At 38.7% G+C, this 14,561-nt stretch overlaps 1 protein-coding gene across 1 annotated transcript in view; it reads left to right on the top strand.

The window, feature by feature from the left end:
- Positions 1 to 3,004, top strand: part of kcng4a (potassium voltage-gated channel, subfamily G, member 4a) — a 58,936-nt gene extending 55,932 nt beyond the window's left edge. The window contains exon 3 of the mRNA XM_077193530.1: positions 1,629 to 3,004. Coding sequence (XP_077049645.1) covers positions 1,629 to 2,495 — 867 coding nt within the window. The 3' untranslated portion in view covers positions 2,496 to 3,004. The remainder of the gene's footprint in view (positions 1 to 1,628) is intronic.
- Positions 3,005 to 14,561: the final 11,557 nt, after the last annotated feature.

Here is a 14,561-nt window from a genome sequence, read left to right as displayed (position 1 = left end):
GTGGTTTTATTGATAATAAATGAATTGGGAATTCAATTAGCTTGTCACTTTCTCCCTTGTTTTGTTCTCATGTTACCAATACTGATGAAATTAATGTTTTATTTTTATTTTTGAAACAATAAATTAATAATCATTACACTACAACAAAATAAAAACTATACATTCAAAATATATTATTATTCTATTTTTATTTACCATTATTAGTAGTTCTAGTATTTATTCCAATATATTAAATATTTATATATTATATTTATTTCCCGCCTGTTAAATATTAAGGTTGAAATATTTGCCATTTTTCACTTTTCCACTGGATGTCTTGAGGTAAACACATTATAAAGACATATACATGTGGTACACCCTAAGTTTAGCAGTCCATCATCAATTATTTATTGCATATCTTGTTCTCTAAGGCTATGTTTCACATCATAGATCTTACCGGACTGTTTTGAATATTTTCTGAGAGATGTAATCTTTTTTTCTTTGACTGTTCACATTTGTGTTTATACTGTAAATTACACATGTATCATTGTTTACAGACAGCTGACCTTAACGTGCCTGTGAGTGAGCATATACAGAAACAATAACATCACATGCTTTACTAGCATACAGTGTTGTGCACATGACAACAACAAAACCATTACATTTTCTAGTGTCTTCAAGCAACTGCAAATTGAACGGCTAATTTGCTAACATGGAACGACTGTGATACATTCCCTTGAGTTTTGCTTGAACTAATGCATCTCACCAAATATTAATTAAATCTGCTATCTCAGCATCTTTCCAGTATCTCAGCTTGCTCCTCCCCCAGTTTTTAAGATTTTAGCAAGGCGCTTGAATGATAACAACATGATAAAACGATGTGATGATATGCATACCGTATGTCAATAGAATGTGTGATTTTAGATCTGACTGCATCAGGTAGTTTTAAGTGTTTCACATCTATAGATTACTGCAATGTCAGCCAAAGTTCACAAGATCAAAACTATTTACAAACAAACATGTCGGAGATCTAGAGGCATGTCACATGAAGGGAAAAATCCAATTTGGGTCTCTTCCAGCATGTTGCCTGAACATCGAGTGTTTAATTCAGGCATTTCAAGGTCAAAGTGGTCTGGTTTTTCTTTTCTGTTAGCTCTTTCTCCCCCACCGCCTCAATCTGACCTCTGACTCTGGCTAATTAACTGATACAGCTTGACTTATCGGTTAGTGTGACTTGAATACTAAAAGTAACACAGATTTTCTTGAAAATGTTGTGGCTATCTGCACTCTCCTTATCTTATCCATTTCCCTTCCTCCTTTTTTTACTGACCAAACTTTTGCTCTCTGGGGTGTTTTATTTTAAATCTCCCTTTCACAAAATTGTTTCTACTTTAACTTCTAATAAGCTAAATTTACAGCCAAAGCTTTTTTATTAAAAATAATTTATTGGGAATTAAATTTGTTTCTTACACTCTTTGTCTCTCTCTCTCTCTCTCTCTCTTTCTCTCTCTCTCTCTCTCTCTCTCTCTCTCTCTCTCTCTCTCTCTCTCTCTCTCTCTCTCTCTCTCTCTCTCTCTCCCTCTGTCTATCTCTCTCCCTCTCTCTCTCTCTCTCTCTCTCTCTCCTTCTCTCTCTCTCTCTCTCCGCAGGGTGTGTGCTCCCAGAAATGCCACCACATGTTCATCATAGAGACGGTGTGTGTGGGCTGGTTCTCCATGGAGTTTCTGCTACGGTTCGTCCAGGCACACAGCAAGCTGGAGTTCCTCCGTGGACCTTTGAACATCATCGATGTTATGGCCATCCTGCCCTACTACGTGTCTCTTGTCGTGGGAGAAACCCCCACTGACGAAAATGAGCGACCCTCTGGAGGGAAGGGCTACTTGGACAAGCTTGGGTTGGTACTGCGGGTCCTACGTGCCCTTCGGATCCTGTACGTAATGCGGCTGGCACGCCACTCTCTGGGCTTGCAGACGCTTGGGCTGACGGTGCGGCGGAGCATGCGCGAGTTTGGCCTGCTTCTGCTCTTTCTCTGCGTAGCCGTGACACTCTTTTCCCCACTGGTGCACCTGGCGGAGAGCGAGCTTACCGGAGTACATGATTTCAGCAGCATTCCCGCCTCTTACTGGTGGGCAATAATATCTATGACTACAGTGGGTTATGGGGATATGGTGCCCAGGAGTATCCCCGGTCAGGTGGTGGCGCTCAGTAGCATTCTAAGCGGGATCCTAATCATGGCCTTCCCAGCCACTTCAATATTCCACATGTTTTCCCGCTCCTACCAGGAGCTGAAACAGGAGCACGACAGGCTCTTTAAGGAGGAGTGTGCAGCAGCCGCAGCTGCTACCACAGGAGCCGAGGATGAGCAGGATGGAGGATGGGTGGACTTTCCTCCTCCTAGACTAGTTCTTACCCCAGACACAGAGACGCCAGGCTCTGTTGAAGACCTTTCTCTACTCGGGAATGGTGGAGAGACTTCTGGGAATAACAAGCACCCGTTACCAGCTGGAGCCTTTTAAGTGACGCACAACCACTGTACTGTTCACTAGATCAAAACTGTTCTTCCATGCCCTCATTCTGAACCCTTTTGCAGTGGACTGGTTGAATTTTCATGGACGGCTCTGTCTAAAGAGTTAAAGGGCCTTGAACCTACAGTATTTTGTCTTCCATCAGCCACAAGCTGACTTCATCTAATTGAAGTACTATCTCCTTCATATTTACACTGTGGACTTATGCCAGATTTAGCACTCTATGAAAATCCATGCAATAGAAATAAAACAAATAGGCTACATAGTTTACCTTTGGAGCCTTATTCCACGCCGTTAGACATACAGCAGAGAAATTTGCGTTCCTCAAATTAATTATCAGTAATTTTTGAACAGATCCAAAGATGTGCTTTTTTTGTTGACTGTTTTAAATGCAAGAATTACTCTTCCAGAAAATGTGCATAATGCATATCATTTTCTTAATATTATAAAACATGCAATGGCTCTTGAACAGCTCCAAATAAAACAGCAGTAATCTCTGAGTCTTGTCCTGTTTTTTAGGGTTCCTAGAAGGATTTTCTAATCCTCTTATTTGAAACGCTCAATCATTAGACACAGTGACCCTGTTCTCTTCTCTTCGTTTTACGAAGCAGCACATATGTGCCCCTGCCATCTGCCAGCTCTGACATGCAGCAGTTACGGAGTAATAAATCTATGATTGTTTTAGTGTTTATTGCTAGAGTTGAGATTCAGACATGTCGTGACCTCAGTGAGGTCAACTCCGTTTTCGTCATCTTCACCTCTTCTTACCGATTTCTCCCTAAGAAAGTCTGATGCCTCCAGGTGAAAAGCTTCTCTGTAAGGTCACAAAATTGTCCCACTGCCCAGTGCTTGCAGGGCTGATGGGGGATGTTGATGATGCTGGGGATTAAACATGCAATAAATACTAAGAGATAAAAATGTCCTTCTGGAGTCAGACTCTGTGACGGACTTTGCTTTGTCAACAAATCACAAATTTGTTCCATAAATGGCATTGCTACTGTGCCGAAAACCCAGATGGTTGAGTCATGAATCGGAAAAGGCACAGAGGAAACAAATTTGATGGACCAATCAACTTACATGTGTATCTTTTCTCAGTATTTACCAGCTGGTTGAATCATTAAATGGACATCGGCTTGTTCTTAATGTAAAGGTTAAACCTGTTTATCACTTGTTTTTATTTTATGATAGACACAAGCAGAGCCAGGATCAGCCCTTAGTCCACTCTCAAGTTACATAGTAAGTACATTACCCAGATAGTCAACAATTTCTGTTAAAATCACTATATTACTTACTAGAAATGACATCATATGTTCTTATATCTCTAAAGTCATCCGAAAAGGAGGATAAGAATATATTTCATGATGGTACTGTACTTGTAAAGAGCTTCAATGAAGACAAACAAAGCCAACAAATGATACCATGGCATTCTCCACAGCGATGTTGTTAATAAATGCCAGCTACATTTTAATGAACGATTGAAATTGTGTTGTAGTTTACTGAATCATCAGCATCTCAATGTTCAGTGCTTAAATTTGTGTTCCCGTTATACTGATCTTAAACTGTTATGTAACAACCTGGAAGAGCAAACCATATTCTTAACTATTTTGATGGAACGTATTCTATTGCAATAACAATTCATATGAACTTAATAACATCTGCACCATTTAACAGCATTAGATGGGGGAAGTTTCGTGAGATATGCTATCAGCTCAGCTATAAAGATGCTTTTAGCCGCAGTGCTTATTGAGAAATCTTGTTGAAGGACGGCTTGAATGATGTATCATATGCCATTATTTGTCAAGGAAGGCCATATCTAGATGGCAGTCTTCTGCTGGCACCAGTGATTGATGTAGAAATCATCAAGAAGGGTTTAAGAGGCCATCGATCAGATATACATGATGGTAAGATTGATTCCTGTGCGATAAATAAGTTGCTTTTGAGATTCCAAATTGTGGTAGATTTAAGATTTAGTTCTCTCATCAAGTAAACCCATTTACAGTGCAATTTTAGCAATAGGTCAATGATGCATGTGCATGTGTGGTTTTGACACTTCAGAGCATTTCAGCAGTCAGTAACAGCACTTTTCTGTGCTTATGCACAGCAAATCTTTTAATAACAGCCACTTGGAATCCACACTGAAATATGACACATAAACTGTTGAAGGTCAGTCTAAAATGATCAATTAACTCAGATTCAGTTACTTGTTTTTAACGTCATAATATGCAAAGTGAAAGCCAGAAACCGCACACATTACTCATATCATTAGTTCTTATGGTGTTTGGAATGTTATCTTTTAGTTTTGTATTAGCATACTTCCCCCTCATTACTTTATCAAAAATGTCGGTGGTTGTATGTTAATAAATGTGTGTTTCTGATGTCAGACATTTACATTTTTTGGAACAAGACGTTTTTTTGCATGGCCTTTTGCAACTGTTTTCAGTTCTTGAAGTTCCAATATGTTTACATACTATTTTCAAAGGATCAAGAAAAGTTTCTCATCACATCCCTGCTTCTATTAGCATATCTGTGCTGTTGTCATCATATTATATTTCAGGCTTAAATGTGACTTTTTATCACTTTATCACATTTAGGTTTATCACTGCACTTAGCTGCCTGTTGGCAGAGGTGCTAGAAGTGAACAGATGTTTGAGTCACTCTCACTATTCAGTTCTTTTTTGATCTGATCAATAATTGTTATAATTGGGCATTGGCTTGTCAGTCAGTCTGTCCGACTTTTTTGTTTGTAAATAGGTTTGATCTTGTGAACTTTGGCTGACATTATAGTAATCTAGATATACTGCAGCAACTGAATTACCCAGATGGCACTGTCTAATCTCATCTTAAGCAGTACACCGATTTTAACAAACACTTTTCAAATACACAGTCGTACAGTGGATTAAAGAAAGGGTAGATGGTTATGTAACTAAACTTAGCCTCATTGACCTCAAATAGCTCTTTTTGCTTTCACTGTAGACAGACGTATTGCATCGCTCCTGGCTACGATGCGGTGTAATTTTTCCCCCTCTGTCTGTCATGATGGTAAGAGCCTCAATGGGGCAGTGAGCTTCCCATTAATCTTAGCTGACAACTTGACCATAGATGTAGTGCAGTGTGGCAATGAAATTCTGGAAAGGCTCTGGCTTGGAAAGTTAAAGCATTCCTCTTCTCTGTATCACAAGCGTCGTCATTGCAGTAGTTGCAGTCTAGGTGGATGTTTTATTGAACATCAGAGACCTCAGAGTTTTTGACAGACAGCTGTGATTGATTCCTAGTGTTTCTACAAAGGCAAAGTTTTAAAAATGAATCAAAGACTCTAGGAGGAGGCATTTTCAGCATTTTTTCCTAGGCTTACTTCACAGTGAGTATCCATGTATTATTTATATACCACACAAACCTGAGTGAAAGAGCAGGAAGGGCCGGTTGAGCACTGCATTCATATGCTATGATCATTCATATGCAGAATAAGTCAAGTTCATTTAAAGAGTGCTATGATATGCTATAGGTTAATAAACTCGCTGGATTTAATTATGTGATGTCATTATCACACAGCTCTATCTATAAAGATGGATGTAGGCTATATTATACAGTTTGCAACTTTATCCCCAGACATTCAGTTTTACGTGAAGCAATATTCTGTATAGCAAATCTTAACTGAAAAATGTATCTATATTATCACTCTTTATATAAAGTCCAACTTTATTCGAATACATACAGTACACTCATGTAGCATATCTGAAATGCTTGATTGCTTGTGTCCTTGCAAAATGTGAATATATAAATATCGCCCAGCTCGAATCTGCTAATTGCAACCATAAGGCATGGAGATATTATAAACATTAACATTGTGATTTGCTTTGAAACAATGCATATTGTGAAAAGCGCTATACAAATAAATTTGACTTTACTTGACATGTACATAAACCTGGTAACTTTCGCACTGCACACAAATAAAGGGACTATCTGCAAAGTACTGTTTATATATTTACTATTTCTATAGAGGCTGATGATGCTTTGTGCATTTTCTTTCTTATTAAGGAATTTCTTATTCTTTTAAGCAGGTGTTTGGGCATAGTGGCTGTCTTAATCCTGCCATCAAATGATCCACTTGTGTAGCGGGTGTTCTGCTTGATGTTCTGCTCTGGTACAAAGTGTCTTTTTGTGTCCATCAGAGATTTACAACAAACTGTTGGATTTCGAACTGTAACAAGCTTTCCATCTTACAGACAAAGTAATATACAGGTGAAAAATGAGTCGTTTTTACTCTTTTACTGTAATATACTAAACTGCTTTTAGGTGATGCAAACCAAAATCTGTTGTTCTACAATACTCTTTAAGAAAAAAAGTATTTTGACATATGAGACAGAAGTAAGAGAGTCAATGAATAATGCTAATAAATACTAATGATTAAGTCATTGAAATGAACAGAATAGAATAGAGACTATAATTACTGCAAAATCACAATTTCGCTGCATTGCACCATTGATAGCAAGCTTTGAATCTCAACTCTGGTGCTTGAAATAGCTAAACTGGGTGATTTATGATATTGAATTTCAGTATATTATCCCATAAACAGATTGAATGTCAAAGGCTATGTTCAGATTGAAATAATAGCTTACTGCATTGGCTTACTGCACAGTATATACTGAAAACACTACAACATATGTGAAGCATTATGCATTATAAAATGATTATTTTAAACAATAATATACTACATTGTTGTCACATGACCTCACCAAGTTGCATGTTTAATTCAGGTAGTGGACTTCTCATAAATAAATTGTCAGGGTCCTGTCACCTTATTTGGTCTTGTTCTTAGTTTGGTGACCGAATCCTGACTCTCATTTGTTTGTGTGAGCGTTCTCTAAGCCGTGCGCTCTTATATCTGTGTCTTGCATGTTCGGGGCATGGTGTATGGATTCTGACACATCGGTCTATTCTTGGATCGGTGTCGGGGTCCTGACATCCATGCCCCGTGCTCTTCTGTCTGTCTTGTTTTCTGTTTGGGCACATTGAGGACGAGTGTGTTTGTCTGCCATGGTCTCTTCTGTCATGTGGGTTTGTGCGAGCACACTTTGCTTCTGTCATGTTTGTTTTGCGGTCAAATGATCCAAACGATTTTTGTTTGTTTCTGTGTAGCATGTGCTCTTTTGTCAGTCTCTAGTCTTGGCTCCGCCCTCTTGTTACCTGATTATTGGTTAATTTCCCTCACCTGCTCTCTCTTGTTTACCCTTCTGATTTTCTTCTCTTTTTATTCTCCTGTTGTTCGCTGTCCTGTGCCAGATCGCCATCTATGTTCCTCATTTGGAAGCCTTGTCTGTTTGTCGTGCCTTGCTCCAGTCCTGCTGCCTGCTGCCCTGGACTGTGTTTTTAAGTTGTGTTTTGTTTATTTTTTGATTAAATAAAGCCCTTCAAATCTCCCTTGAGTCCTCACAATTCTTGACCCTTGACATAAATATGGTTGTTTTGCTATTTGAATGTGAGTAAAAAAATAAATAACTTGACATCCAATCATTTTTAAAGAGATGTTAAAATAATCTCTAAATAAGATATTACGTATAGGTCATTCATCATCCTGGAATGGAAGGTTAGGTTGAGTGCATTACATTGAATCCCATACATATATTCCATATTCCCTCTGTTATAAACTGCACATTTAAGCTAGGTAGTACAGGTGTATACTTCATAAACTATAGCTTTTCTGGTGTATGTGGAAGTGCACTGACATTCTGTATTTGCTATAAAAAACTTGTTCTATGTTCTACAGGGGCCGACGATGAACAAGATCTGATAGACAGGTGAAGGTTCGATGAAGCATATATCGCGATTGTAAGAAGACACAGGACACTGATGATTATTGCCTTTAAGGGCAGATTAAAGGACCACGTTAATCATTTCATCACCATGGGTAATTAGTCCAAACTTTTAAAATCCTAGAACCAATAGATCAAAGCCCACTCTAAATAGCCCACAGACAGGGATGAGCTATTCTAGTGGTCATGGTGACCAGAATGATGTGATGTCAGGGAATGTAGAAATGTCCCCGAATCAGTTATGAGACTGTAATGTATTAATGAGCTTCATGAGACCTCATGAAGGATGGTGGTGAATCCATAAAATGTCCAGAGAAAAATGGACTGATTTCATTCATGATTTATAATCACCTTGCCTAAGGGTTTGTACACTCCGCACTAGTTCCCTACCTTTTATTTTCAGCAGGTGCATTGGAACTGGAGAAAGTCAATCACACATAGAAAAGAGAATGGGAAAACTGCACTGTGCAAAATGGCTGTAATGAGGAGACATTTTGGTTTTAAAAGACATGATTAGAGGCAAACTAGAAAATATTTTATTACTGTTCTTTGTAGTAAAAAACAGTATTTCTTTCTTTATGATGATTTAAAATATTATATTTATTTTTAACAATAATATTATTTTTATACTGTTTAACCACATTATTATTATTATTATTTCTTTCTATATAATGAGTTTCTATGCCCTATGTCAGACATGTTTAAATGGAGTTAAATCATTATAACGTCTGGGAACTGTTTGTACAATAATTTATATTAATAAACTATAATACATCATGCTATCTTGTCATTCCATTCAATTTTAGTCACTAGTCTGATATCATGCTTGCAGAACTGGCTTTCATTTCCTTTCTCTCATCTCTCATGTGCAGCTCCAGCAGAGATATCATCAGTATCATCAGTCTCACTCTGGATCACTGCCAGATGTTAGCTTGCCTAAAATCAAGAAATCGAACACCACATTCAAGAAACACAAATAAAAAAAACAAGAAAACTTGTCCACAGGGATCTCCATGTGCAACAGAATCAATCAAGCCACCAGTATGACTGCCCTATTTATCTTCAAACATATCAATGGTTGGACAAAAAAAGTAGTCCAATTGGATTGAAATTGGCCCTCCCTCCTTCCAAATGCCTATATTAGACATACAGTGTAATTCTTGATCAATCCTGAGATAGGGAAAAGCGGTAGAAGAAGACTTTGTGTCCTCTCAGCTGTGACCAGGCTGGATTGAGTCTTAAGCATCAACTATCAGCACAGACTGTGAATAAGCCCCTGATGGGCCCTTCATTTCGCATGGGTGGAAATGCACAGAAAACCATCATCTTGTGTTAGTCTCCCAGTGCACGCATATATGCATGCCGTGTGCACGTCCACACTCTGACATTTTGATTGGACAGATAGTATACGTTTTTTGTTGACTAAATCTCTCTGCTCATGTAAATTAGAAAGCTTGGGGCTTTGAGTGCTATCTGTGACGCTAGGCAGATGGTGAGGTTGAACTCCAGAGTAATGAATCAAGGGTTTCAAATTTAGATCAGTGAAACACACAGACTGTAGTGAAAATAACACCCTTAAAATAACCTCTAATTTGGTGCTCAAACGAATATAACATTCAAATTTATAACTACCGATCATAAAAAACTACCCAAATTTAAAATGTTTGCATGAGTAAACTGTAAGGGCCACCCATTAGCCTAACTGTGGAATCCAATGGCGTGGGCGAAGGTATGATGTGTTTATGTCTTTTCCGTGCTCCAGTGAAGTTCAATAAATTTATTAGAATTTAGTTTCAATTTTACTTTAGCTCCATGTTTAATCTGACTCCAAATTCAAATGATTATCAAATTTATATCGTGCTTCTCATTAGAAACTAATCATATACATTGGTTATTGATTCATTTAGATATTTGATTATTCTGGGTATCCCATACTTTCAATTATCTGTTCATTCGGGACCCAATGCCGCACATAGTCACGGCCCGTGTTGCATGGATTTCATGGTCACAAACTCTCCAGTCTGATATTGGTGTGCAGGGTTAGCTAATACCTCTTTAGTCGGTTGCCTACTGCTCACTCGTACAAAAAAAGTGTAGTTTATTTAGCCACTTCCATACAACTTGCCAAGTCAGTTATAGACAGAAATCAAAAGGTCTTCAGATGACGTTTCTACTGCTCCGTTCATACAAGCGCCTTTAGTATTGACCTATCCGCGGTAGCACCTGCCTCAGTCATAATCTACTGGTCATAATGATTTCAGGAGAGTCCAGAATAAATCGAATATAACATTTTATTTGTCTGGTAAAAATGTACCATGCCAATTACACAAGTAAACAATTAGAAGCCAATTCAGAAATAAATGGTTACCCCTGTTTACGGGGGAGAGGAAAGAATTATCAGAATTATCCTAAGTTTTCTAACTTTCTCATAATACCAATGACTGCAATGAAATTGAGACCATTTTACCAATCACACTGAGTCATTTAAAATCATACCAAACATGTAATGGAAAAAACAATAGATTCACAAGATACATCATATAGACATTCTCAGTGAACGTTTAGTGACTTGAATCAGGGGGAAAGGAAGGGAGTAGGGAGATGGGGGATCCATATATAAACAGGGAGATACGTTTGGGCAAGGCGATGTCCTGTGCTCTTTCTTTGAGTTCTTCTCTCCAGGTGTGCCTTTTACTGTTTTATTGTAGGAGGTTTGATCTCAGCTTTTTTTTTAGCAGGAAAATCAAGTCTCACAGGCCTCCCCTAACATCTTGGGACAAATTCAGATCAGTTCCTGAGGGGCCATTTTTGGACATTTCCGGTTTCCACATTTTGGGTGTTATTTTCAGAGTGTTCATAGGGCTGACACCTGTAGTTAGCAGCGCTAGTCGATGGGTGCAGGAGTCAAGTACTCACCTGTACTAACAGCATTAAGACAGGTTGAACATTGAAGATGAAAGCTCTGCAAAATGCACCTCTGTGACACACAGTGCCTGCAGCGTACTGTGCTGAGTGGATGCTGCAGCAGCGGGACATTATGTCTGTGATCCTCTTGGTCGGGTTTGCTTCCACCTGCACCTGGTTATGGTGGTATTCAGTTTGTAGAATGACTTGTTGTTCCAAGTCTGTTGTGTTGGTCAGCATGAGCAGAAAGTGTCAGTGAAAGGTGTCATTACACTTTGCAGAAACATCTGTGTCCTCCCCAGGATGTTTAACTGACCTTTTGAGAAGTCCTCGGTCACCTTCAAGCTGAATGTTTGGTTTTACGGGAAGGTCAGATCTCCATAAGTCAAGGAATCATTTTCACATGTCCAGTAAAATAACTTCCGTGATCAAATCCCATGTGAGCTGATCCTTCCAGAGGTATAACACTTGCGCCACTTGTTTTGTTGCAAGGGAAAATTAAAACTTGTACCTCCCCTTGTCACTGGGTTGCAGATCAATGAGATCAAATTTAAATCATCCTATGGCTTTGGATGGATAGTCAAGATATGGCAATCCGGCTGACCATTTTATTTGGTAAATAATGGGCATTGTGATTTTTCTCATTAAAGATTCTTGCACAAATAGAAGGTAAAGAAGTCATTTTTCCATTCAGTTTTCTTTCTTAGCAGTTCTTTTTCTAAAAATCTGTTGTCTCTTTCCCCTCCATTTCAGCACTAGTAGTGTTCCTGCCTTCTTGCTCCATACATGCTCCATACCTTTCTTTCTACATTCTGATTCTTTTTATTCTTCTTCAACATCCTTTCCTCTTCTAAACCAATTCTGAATCATCATGCGATTAATAATATATAATATATATTACAATGTGATTATATATTATAAATTAAAATAAAAATAATTTTATTTGCTGGTCTAAGGAGGGGGTCTACTGAGTAATTTGTCCAGACTGACTTGTTATTATCTTACTGATCTTTTAGAAGTCATTTGGCCCTACAGCTACAGCCGTGCTGGCATGTTCATTGTGTGCACAGCAACAAGTCAAACTGGAAACCATTTATAGACTTTGATGCTGTGAACATTCAATGAACTGCAAGCACTGGGAGCATGGGTCAAATCATTGCTCAATTTAAATATTTTTGTGACTACAATATATATTTGCAAAAAGAAAAATTGTCTTGTTTTTGGGCTGAGATGTTATCAATTACATTCTTTTGAGAATACTGTATATCTGAATATGAAAGAAAGGTTGGACAAACACAGATCTGATTGAGGGCACCAAGATTGTTTTTTGGTTTGTTAATTTTGTTGGTTTCTTTTGTGACATCGAAAAACACACAAGTGTGCAGCGATTGCAAAGTCTGAAATAAGACCAAAGTAAACGCTAAAAGATTGAGCCTTAAATGGTGTTGTTTACATCATATTTTGTGACATCAGTCATTAACTTTTTAGCACACTTGAAAGTTTTTCAAAGAACAGTGATTCATTTGATGTAATTCATATAAAAATTTATAAACAAAGAAAGGTGGCAGAAATGCATTTACACAGCAATTACAACTATATAGTTTGATACTAGCTGCTGAGAGGGTTATAATGTTTTGTGCATGTATACCTACATCAAAACGTACTTTCTTCTAGTAGCCTAACATATACCTTCGTAATATGTAGAAACCCTCTAATCAGATTATAAATTCAAACTGTGAATTACAAATGACGTAAGTAACTCACTGTAGCAATGTTCAGGGAAGAAGGAGGCGGGAACCGGCGAACATTTAAACATACTTTATTAAAATAAAACCAAACAAACTAAAATACCGCCAGCAGCCCCTCGCAGACGACTGCTGGCTCACCCAAAATAAACATAACGGCCAGTAGCCTCTTGCGGACGACTGCTGGCTAAAATAAAACACATATACAAAAAACGATACTCAACTAAAATACACGCCTGTTCCTCTCTCGGTCATCAACGTCGTCGCTCCTCCTTTATGCTTCCGCTTCTCCGTGAAAGATGCGAGACCGGTGTGCTTCACAGGTGTTGCTCATTAGCAATCGCACCACCGGCCTCGCGCCGGTCTCTCACGTCCCACGGCCGTCCTGTTCGCCACATACCCCCATCGCCCCTCACAGGCCAGACGCCCAGACCAATTGTGAACGTTAAATTAAAAACGTTATCTAATCACTGTTTAACCTAATAAAATTTACTGACTAATATACTGTTAAATTATCTGTGACTATACATAATATAGATTTTAATAGCTTGATGCTCTTTAAATATTTTGTTGCAGTGTAAAAAGGTTTCGGTGCATAGGACAGACCTATCCGCGATCACTCTCCGTGGACTAGAATTGGTTATCCTATCAGCTGCTGGTTGTATTCTGAAATTCAGTCGGCGAAATAAAGGGAAAACAAACAATATTGTGTCTAAAAAGTAACTCCCAATGTTAACTTATTGTTAATTTAACTGTTGTATAACATCAATATCATAGTTGCAGTTGTGCACGGGAAAACGGCACTCTTGCTGATTTGATATTCTAATATAAGAACATAATATGATATAAATATAAGGCATAAACTAATTTGGGGACATAGCCTACCTATGAACCGCACACAGTAGTGAAAGGACGAGAGACAAATGCGATGTCAGCTCACAGTGCCTCGTATACAGTTAAAACATTGATTAGCCTACAATATCATAATAGACAATAGCCTACACATCGCACACCCGATACGCACATAAAGAATGAACTTGCAACTGAACTGACATTTACCAGCTTTCTCCTTCTCTCCTCTCTCGCGTGCATGAGACAGACGTTATTCTGCCGCGATTCCCGCGAATGTGATGCGAATTGTCACGTGAACAAGCAAATCCACAAAGATAGAATAAAAAAAAAATACGCATACAACGATAGCAAAAAACAGTTTTGTAAAAAATTATTTCACACTCCACATTTAGGGGGGCCACAAGGGGGGCCAAGCTTGGTGTCACAGGGGCACGGGCCCCCGTGGCCCCCCCTCTAGAACCGCCACTGGCCGGAACGGAGCTAGCTGAAACGCCTACAGCTAGCTCATCATGTTTTCGGTAATATTTCAGGGAATTTGGGGAGTTATTCCACAATGCAGTGTTTCCTCTATGTTTATTTTATTGTGGCGGTGCGCAATGGCAAAATTTCTTCCGCCTCGCTTTTTATTTTTGTCAAAATGTTCGCTTTCTTCCGAGTCGACTATTAAACGAACAGCTCGCGGGACGATTCGGGTGCTAGGCGTCTTCAGGGCTATCATCCACTCGCGAGGCAGAAGCGCTGAGAGG

Source organism: Siphateles boraxobius, unplaced genomic scaffold (assembly GCF_051911475.1).
Source record: "Siphateles boraxobius isolate OS27281-9 unplaced genomic scaffold, OSU_SipBor_1 31, whole genome shotgun sequence".
Classification (NCBI taxonomy): domain Eukaryota; kingdom Metazoa; phylum Chordata; class Actinopteri; order Cypriniformes; family Leuciscidae; genus Siphateles; species Siphateles boraxobius.
This window is presented reverse-complemented; position numbering and strand designations above follow the sequence as displayed.